At 38.6% G+C, this 9,293-nt stretch overlaps 1 protein-coding gene across 1 annotated transcript; it reads left to right on the forward strand.

The window, feature by feature from the left end:
- Positions 1 to 764: 764 nt before the first annotated feature.
- On the forward strand, positions 765 to 9,287 carry LOC115226977 (the record flags this gene model as incomplete). Its single annotated transcript, XM_029797931.2, has 4 exons — positions 765 to 1,391; positions 3,868 to 4,078; positions 7,932 to 8,012; positions 9,159 to 9,287. Coding segments are annotated over exons 1-4 (993 nt in total), but the record flags the coding sequence as incomplete, so codon positions are not given.
- Between the last annotated feature and the right edge of the window lie 6 nt (positions 9,288 to 9,293).

Genomic DNA, 9,293 nt, shown 5'->3' on the forward strand with positions numbered 1-9,293 from the left:
ACAAGTGAACGAACATGCAGACAACGCGTGCGCAGATAGAAATATATATCACAAAAGGATGAAATGGAATAAACAGAACCGGAGGAGACACACGGGAGGGAGAGTCACTGATAAGGTCACAGAGTGTGCGACGAAAGAACTTTGACAGACGAATAAAGTAAGACTAATACGAATAAAAACTAAAGTGAAGCTCAAATAGGGTGTGTTTAACTGGTAAAAAGAAAATGATCGTATGTGTGTGTGTATTGACAACAGCCAGCAGACCGACACTTCGAAGTCACTTTCAACCCCGTTCTTGCAAAAGTTTAATAAATACTTATTCTACAAAAAGTATTGAGTAATTCTTCAGTTTTAATGTTAGATTGTTTTTATATATAACCTGACATATAAAAAAAAAGCTTTGATATATGTGCGAGTGTTTGGCAGACGTCTGCATATATCTGTGTGTGTGTGTGTGTGTGTGTGTGTGTGTGTGTGTATAGTTATGTCTATATGTATGGCCGTATATGTGTGTGAAGGGAGCGAGAGAGAGAGAGAGAGAGATTTTGTAGTTTTTCTCTTGGGATTCTCTGATGATGTTATCGGCCGAACCTGTTTAAACAAGATGAGAAATTTGATTTGATGCGCATTTCTGTTTGACTTTATTGCTTTTCATATGTTTTATAATAGATATGAATCATATCAATTCCATGAGTTGTCGGAGCCCCTCCAAAGTTTTTGGGGGGAGCGAATTGAGAACTGCCCGTTCTTTGTGATTAAATCCTAGTTCTAATATGTGTCTGTCTTTTCGTTTTAGGTACGCAAAGAAAAGAACAGAAGATGTCGGAGGGTGGGAAAAAAGACTTAGTGACCGATGCCAAGTCGTTTTGCGACAGTCTCGGCAATGTTTTCGTCGTGAAGAAGCGAGATGCTCAAAGTCGACATCTTCTGAATCAAGCCAAATGTCTGATCGAATCGTTGCTGGAGGAGAACCAGCGGCTGTCGTCGGTCGGTGGCACGCCCCGCGTGAAGCGCAGCGGGGGCAGCATGGGTCAACTGTGGATGAAACTGGATGAAATGAAACGCGAAAACGAAGAACTGAAGCGGCAGCTGGGCAAGTCTCATGATGAACGTCCTGCGGTGAATAAATCGCAGGGTCCCGGGGAGGTCATCATAGCCGAGATGCACAAAACCAAGGCCGAGAACGTCAGTTTGAAAAGTGAACTGGATAAAATTCAGAAAACCTTGCAGGAGATGAATATGATAAACACAAACTTGCAGGACGAATACAAGCGATTGAGGATCGCTTTGGACACGGCCAACCAATCGCTGGAACATTCTCGATGCGAATATAAAAGTCTGGAAAACAGCCTCACGAATGCGAAAAAGGAAAATGAATTGCTCAAACAACGGTAAGTCTTCGATTCCTACGTATCTCTTATCTTGTACTTGCCTCAGTCGTTGACCTGCGGTCATACTGGAGCACCATCTGGGAAGGCTTTCATCGAAAAGATCGCCTCACTACTTATTTAGTTTTTAAATCTGGTAGGTATTCTATGAAAGTGTCGGGTTCGCTTGGCAACATCCCTGGTCAAGTGATGGGAAGGTACAAAGGCAAACAGACACGTGATGCACTTCTACATTGCTTCCGTCTACCAAATTCGCTCACAAGGCATTGGTCAACCCAGGGTCTAGTCGAAGACACTTGCCACGAGGTTCTACCTGGTGGCAAAGCGAGTTTCTTAACTCCCCACGCCTTGCACCTATAAATTTACAATATCCTTTCTATCTTGTTGTTGTTGTTGTTATTGGTTTCAGTCACAATCTTAGTCTTTGTGTTAAGTCTTCTGTTATAATTCCATTGACATCTCAGGTAATATATTCGAATACTAACCCTACCCAAGTATTTCTTTTATTGACTCCGGACGGATGAAAGGCTGGTCCTATGTTTGTCCTCATTCATCAGACCTACAATCCAACGCATTCCATCGGTGACCAGCCTGCGTTTCTATTTTCTAGACATCGTATACCCTAAATAACATTACCCAGTATATATATATATATATATATATATATATATATATATATATATATATATATAATTTTGTTAGACGTATGATTTTCAGATCTAGCTGTTATTTCGGCCGACTACTTAGAGGGTCCCTCGTTGATTAATTATAAATTACTAACATAGAGAAGGGGAGCATGTAGCACAATTTTTAGCTCATCTTTGGTTTTTCGGCAGAAAGCCTACAAATGAATGTTGCGGTCCTATATGTAACAAACTCTCATTGTGTTCCTGTGTTCTAGTATGACCCCTTAATCTTGAGATATCCCCCCAAAGACTTGTAAATCTATGATGCTCCCTCCCTCTCTGCTACAGATCTTTCCTGCCCATCTCCAGATTTCGTTACAAATTCCCTCTCAACACATGGCTATGATGCTCCCCCACTACTTCTGCTCATGATCAGAGATGTACATATCGTCAGCCACTAAGGGACATGCTCGACTGGTTATGGTCAAACAACTGACAAGCAAATCTGTGGTATTGAGCAGAATATTTGCTGTAGCCCATTTTTTATTATTATTATTATTCATTATTATTATTATTATTATTATTATTATTATTATTATTATTATTATTATTCAGTAGTTTTATATTTATATCGTGCTTTCACTTCACTACCGAGCGCAGCTCTGTGTGCCTTGGGTATTTGCCGTGGTTTGCTGTGATGCTCTTATGGTTACCGTATTGAGAGTGTTTTGCGTAGGATGTGTGTAGTGCCCAGTAGTGCAATTTTCTGTATGTTATGTATATTTGTAAGTCCTGGTATTTTTGTTATGTATTTGTCTGAATATTTTTTTATCATATCTAATGCACCCACTATGATAGGAATTGTTTCTGTTTTTAGATTCCACATACGAGTTACCTCTATTTCCAGGTCTTTGTATTTTGAAAGTTTCTCCATTTCTTTTAGAGAAACGTTGTCATCAATTAGAAAGCATTTTTTTCTTCATGATCTCTGACAACTATTTTAAAAAATTCTTCAGTCTCTACTTTGAGTCCTGAGCTTCTCAACCATTGTTGGGATTTTTCTTTGTCTATTTCTTTTGCGTTTAGTTTAGCCCAGTATTTGCCATGCAGGGGCTTTTCTTGCCATCGTTTTATCAAGGTCCGTTGCTGTTCTAGTTTTAGTTTGGATTTCATTTGTTTAATAGCTTTTGTCGTTTCTTCTTGTTCTTCATATTTGTTAGGTAGTATGACTTCTTGTTTGTATTTGTCAGCTTCCTTAAATACTGAAAACAGTATTTTGTTTTGCTCGTGTTTTGAGGCTATTTGTATTAGTTTTCCTTGCTTCTGAAGTAGGTATTTTTGCTTCTGAAGTGGTTATTTTATAATAGTTTTCCAGCTGCATAAGGCCTCTACCACCTTCTATACGTTGTACATATAGCCTTTCTATGTCAGATTTTGGGTGGTGCATCCAAGATCCTGTCATTATTTTTCTTGTTTTCCTGTCTATTTTGGTTAGTTCATTTAGTGCCCAGTTAAGTGTAACTTATAACTGGGACGGCTAGAGTGTTGATACCTATTATCTTGTTTTTAGCATTGAGCTCTGTTTTCAGTATTGAACTAACTTGTCTATAGTATTCTTTCTTTATTTTCTCTTTCATTTGTGTGTGTTTTATCGTATCTAGTTCATTGATTCCTAAATATTTGTATGTCTGGCTTTGGTCTAATTCTCTTATTTCATTGGCTTTATCTAGTGTGATTTTGCCACTCTTAACTAGTTTTCCTCTTTATTATTATTGTTATTATAATTATATATGTTATTATTATTGTTATTATTGTTGTTGTTGTTGTTATTATTATTATTACCTGTCTTTCAGGTTGTCCAGTAGTCCTGCGAAACCACCAATAGCTGCGAGGAGAGATAACCGTCAAGTGGAGAACATCAACGAGCAATGTCGGCCGTCGATTGTGGCCAGGAAGTATGACAGGTTGGAAAGCCAAGAGTGGTTGGATGCCAAAGAGAGTCTTGAAGACACGACCAACAGAGATGAAGAGGAGATTGTCAAGTTCCTCTGTTTCATGCTCATGGTATGACTCGAAATAAATGTTTCCTCTTTCTATGTTGAGACACAAAACTAAACCATTTCTACTCACAACAGAAACGCACAAGTTCTAACGTGGTCTTTCGATTTGCTAGACATGGCATCTATTATCCCTCAAATTCCACTCTACAAGTTGTTTAACCGTTTTCTTACCATATTTCTCTTGAAGTTCATTCACATCGTTTCAATTAATTTAGAAACTTTTGAAGAATTTAGTAAAATGACGTCATTGTTCAGCTGACGTTTGGAATTAACGTGGAATTTTGGTTGAGATTATTTCAAAGTAGGAAGATTATATCATGAGGGCAGGGCGGTCTCAAGGGGGCTAAAATAAAATACATCGGATAACGACATCGGGGTGCATAGTACGGGGAAACAGTTGAGACAGCCATGGTTGGAATGTCCTCCTTGATTCAGAGCGTCTATTTAATTGGGGTTAAGCAACAATAACAACAAAACATTCTCAACAAGGCATTCAATAAATTAACATAAAATGCATCAGATGAAGAACAGCGCCCTCTACCTCTATTAACTGACCAACCAACTGACCACGGGATCACTCATCGTTTTAGAAATAGCAGTCAGAATCTCCCTATGTCACATTTTCGATAATGTAGTCCTAGATAGACTATGTAGGAAAAAATAAAGAAAGGACAGGGTGAACATAGCTGGAACACTTCCATCATAGGTCGGCGCGATTAAAGCTGAAAAGCTGAGCTGAGGTTGCTGAACCAGACCGACGACGACGACGACGACGACTTAGAATACGGCCACATGTGGGATTTGGTGTGATCCCACATGTGGGATTTGGTGTAATCTGGTGATAATGATAATTATTATAATTATAATAATACTCATTCTACAGAAAGTTTGTCTCTTGGGTAGAGCAAGGATTAACAGGAAGGTTCTAAGCATTTGAAAGGGTGCCGAAAGCTTGTGGATACCTAAGGTTACAGGTAGTAACCCGCTGCCTACATAAATCCTACCAGGAATAAGACCAAACCTGGGCCAAACCAATAATAATAATAATAATAATAATAATTGGTTACAAGAGTCCATACGTTCAAAACAAAGCGTATCATATCAAAGGGTTTACAAAGCATGTGGTAATGTAAGCACACACACACAAATTTGTTGGGAGACACCTCTGTGATCACTTCGTCTGGTTTTCGTTTCAAAAGCTCGTTGCACACGATTTCACGCGCTGTACTTGATAGAGCAGACATCTTGTCTCACGTTGGCCAGGGCTCCTTCCAACTTCTCGATCAAAAAGCATACGGCAGCCTTTCTCTGTTTGTTGCTGTTGTTGTTGTTACTATTATTATTTTTATTACAGTTGTTATTATTCATATACTCACAACAGATTAGACTTTTGGAAAAGAAAAGAATCCTAACAACAGGTAACCTTAGATGCCAAGAACCCTCCTAAGTATCCTAGCTGTCCCTAATAACACTGTTTTCTGGATCTCTACTAAACTGGATTTTATGCCTATTTCCTCTATCCATCTATTCAGATATTTAGGGATAGTTCCTTATGCACCTATAACCACTGGGATACAGTTTACCCACTCTTTCCATAGTCTCTGTAACCCAATGCCTAGGTCCTGATACTTTACTATTTCCTCTATACCTCTCATATTGATCTTTTCATCATTTGGGACTGTAAAGTCAATTATCTGCCACTTTCTATTCTCTTTATCTGCTACTACTAAATCAGGCCTTCTAGCTTCTATTACTCTGTCAGTCTGAATGTTAAAGTCCCACAACATCTTGTATTTCTTACTTTCTTGTACTTTACTAGGTTCATGTTCATACCATTTATCAGTATGTTCAAATCCTAGCTTTCTACAGTGGATTACTCTCCCTAAGTTGTCATGTCTTTTCTTGTATTCTTTCAGTGCCAGCGTGCTACATTCACCTACTAAATGAGTAACATTTTCCTCTGTTGATTTGCATAATCTACATTGGAAATCTACTCGGTTTTTGTCTATCTTAGCTTTTATCCGATTACTCCTTAATGCTTGATTTTGTGCAGCTACTAACAAACTTTCTGTCTCCCTCTTCAGCTTTCCCTTCTGCAGCCATAACCATGTCTCACTACCGGTCAGATAACTTCTGTTCTTTTTCTGATTTTAAAGTTCGTTTTGGTGTTTTGGTTTCCATGTCTTGCTGTGATTCTAGCAACTTTCTTCACTATTGCCTAAATAGGAGTCTATAGCTACTCCAGCTATAGACTCCACGCAGTCTTCCACTGATATTAACCCTCTTTCACCTTCCTTTCTAGGTAGGTATAATCTTGCTAGTCCTGCCCTTAGCTGGAGTCCTAGTTCTTCTGTCTAGCTTTGCTAATTCAGTTTTTTCCAATCTACAAATACTGCTGAGTGTCTAAGTAATGATACTCCCCAAATATTTATAGTCTCCACTAAATTCGGACCATTTAGATTTCATTCACTTCTTCACCCTTCTGATATACTCCTAAATTTTCGCTTCCATTTCTGTAGTTAGTACTCTGTCAGATTCTAATACTCCTAGATACTTTCGCCCGGATGTTTTGCGTTCTTGTCCCATTTGTATTTTTATTATATATATATATATATATATATATATATATATATATATATATATATATATATAATAATATATATATATACTCACATACATACATACACACATGTACATATATACACGTACGTACATATATAATATGCATATGTGCAATGGATACATGTCCCTTGTTCCTTTTGTTTATTTGTGAAAAACAAATCACTTCAAAGTTTGTTGTGTCGTTTGGATTCTCTAGAAAAAGCAAGTGGAAGCAATCGAGTTTTCATTAGAGAAAGAGAAATTCATCTTCCGAACATTCACGAAGACATTTTCAATGATGAGGTACTTAAAAAGAAAAAGCCATCATGAATATAATAGACACAGATTATGTCATCCGAGATCTGATGAGATGAGTCCGTCCTAAGTGACCACGAAACTTTAAGTCGTATGGCACCGATTCAAACTGTTATTAAATAGTGAATGTGTGTGTGTGTGTGTGCAAATATATGCACCAGATAGATAGATAGATTTATATATTTCAACATGTGATCTCTTAAGCACCACCAGCTCAAATATTGTCTCCTCTGTCTTCCCTTCTTGGGATCTTTCCTTCTCCTTGTTTCCGACGAAAGATTCCGCTCGAAACGTTAAACCGTCCCTCCCTTCTTTCCTGTGCGTCAATAATACTTTAATTGTTCCACGTCCTGCGTTGCTGTGTTTTTTCTCTTTTTTTCTGTGTTTTCTTGTTTGGAATTAACTATATATATATATATATATATATATATATATATATATATATATATATATATATATACATATATATATACACACACACAGACAGAATCATACATACATACAACCAAACATTCTGTATACAATCTGTGCTCATTTATTTCCTGTTCCTATGTAATATTTGTAACAATCTTATTTATGAAACGTTTATCTAATAAATGCGATCACAAGAAGGAATCTTGCAACGTTTTTCCATTGGTTGAAACGCATCTTCAAATATTTTCTTAATCATATTTGAAGTTAATCATCAAAATGCATTCATACATACACACACACACACACACACACACACACACCACACACACACACACACACATACGCACATACACACATACATATACACAAGCATATATACATACATACGTGTATGCACAAAGATTAGACAGATTACACTCATAATTTTGTATATGATATATATATATATATATATTAAAGTATGTATATATATATATATATATATATTTATATATACACACGCGCACACCGTTTTTTCTCTTCAACAGAATGTCTACCAAGCCTCGCAAATTGTCTACGAAAATCTCGAGGAGACAATATCGACTCTACTCAAGCATCCTACTCGAAGCGTGAGTATCTACTCCATCCATAAAAAGCATTCACTCGTTTTCATCTCTCTCTCTCTCACTCACTCTCTCTCTCTCTCTCTCTCTATATATATATATATATATATATATATATATATATTTGTGTGTGTGTGTGTGTGTGTGTGAAGGCGCATGGCTCAGTGGTTAAAGCGTCGAGCTTACGATCGTGAGGCTGTGAGTTCGAATCCCGGACCGGGCTGCGTGTTGTGTTCTTGAGCAAGACACTTTATTTCACGTTGTTCCAGTTCGCTCAGCTGTAGAAATGAGTTACGACGTCAGAGATACCAAGCTGTATCGGCCCCTTTGCCTTACCCTTGGATAACATCGGTGGCGTGGAGAGGGGCGGCCGGTATGCATGGGCGACTGTTGGTCTTCCATAAACAGCCTAGCCCGGACTTGTGCCTCGCACGGCAATCTATGTTCCCAATTAATCTCGGAGCAGAATCTCCTCAGAAACTGGAATACATCTTGTCCCTTGTCTGATTCGGGAGCTGCAGCTCAGGCTGTTTGGCCATGTTGCTCGACTTTCCGAGTTCGAGCCTGCTTACCAGGATTTCTTTACTGAGGATCTGGCTGGGCTAACGGATTGCGTTGGTTGAACACACGCTACACGGTCACGGCAAATGAGAAGGTCTCCCGTGGAAATGAGGACTCAGTGGCACTCTGCTCTACTTGTAGACCGGGAGAACCCGTGAGCACCTGGGAATATATCGGCAACTGGTGAATGCAGTAACGCGCTGCAACGGCGCATCATCCCACCCTTTTCCCCATCTGACCTGACCTGAAAGTCTGTTCCTAATCTGATTCTTCAAATATTTCGCACCATTCAGCAGGAAGTGATTAATCGTTAGGCATCACAGGACCACCGCCTAAGGGTTCTTCATTTATGCCTTTCATATTTTGCTTATTCTTTGAATCTAATGTTTGTCAACTATTTTGACTCTAATTAATGTCAAATGTCCCACAAATGGACGAGTTTTATTTATTGCTCTCATAATTGAAATCCCGCCAATCAAAGCCCGCGCGATGTCGTCAGACAAAGACTTAAGCGAAAAAAGAGGGGTGGGCTTAGATTTTATCCATGTCTAATCACCATCTTATTACTTCTTCTTCTTCTTCTTCCGACAGGATGCAGTCGGCCATAACGGCCTACCCCCCGGGAAAGCGGAGCTCTCGGAAGACATAAAAGATGAAATTTTAATGGCACTGCGACGGAATTATGAGGAGATCGAGACGACGGCCATTGTAAATGTGAGTGATTTT

This window comes from Octopus sinensis, unplaced genomic scaffold (genome assembly GCF_006345805.1).
Source record: "Octopus sinensis unplaced genomic scaffold, ASM634580v1 Contig00894, whole genome shotgun sequence".
NCBI lineage: Eukaryota > Metazoa > Mollusca > Cephalopoda > Octopoda > Octopodidae > Octopus > Octopus sinensis.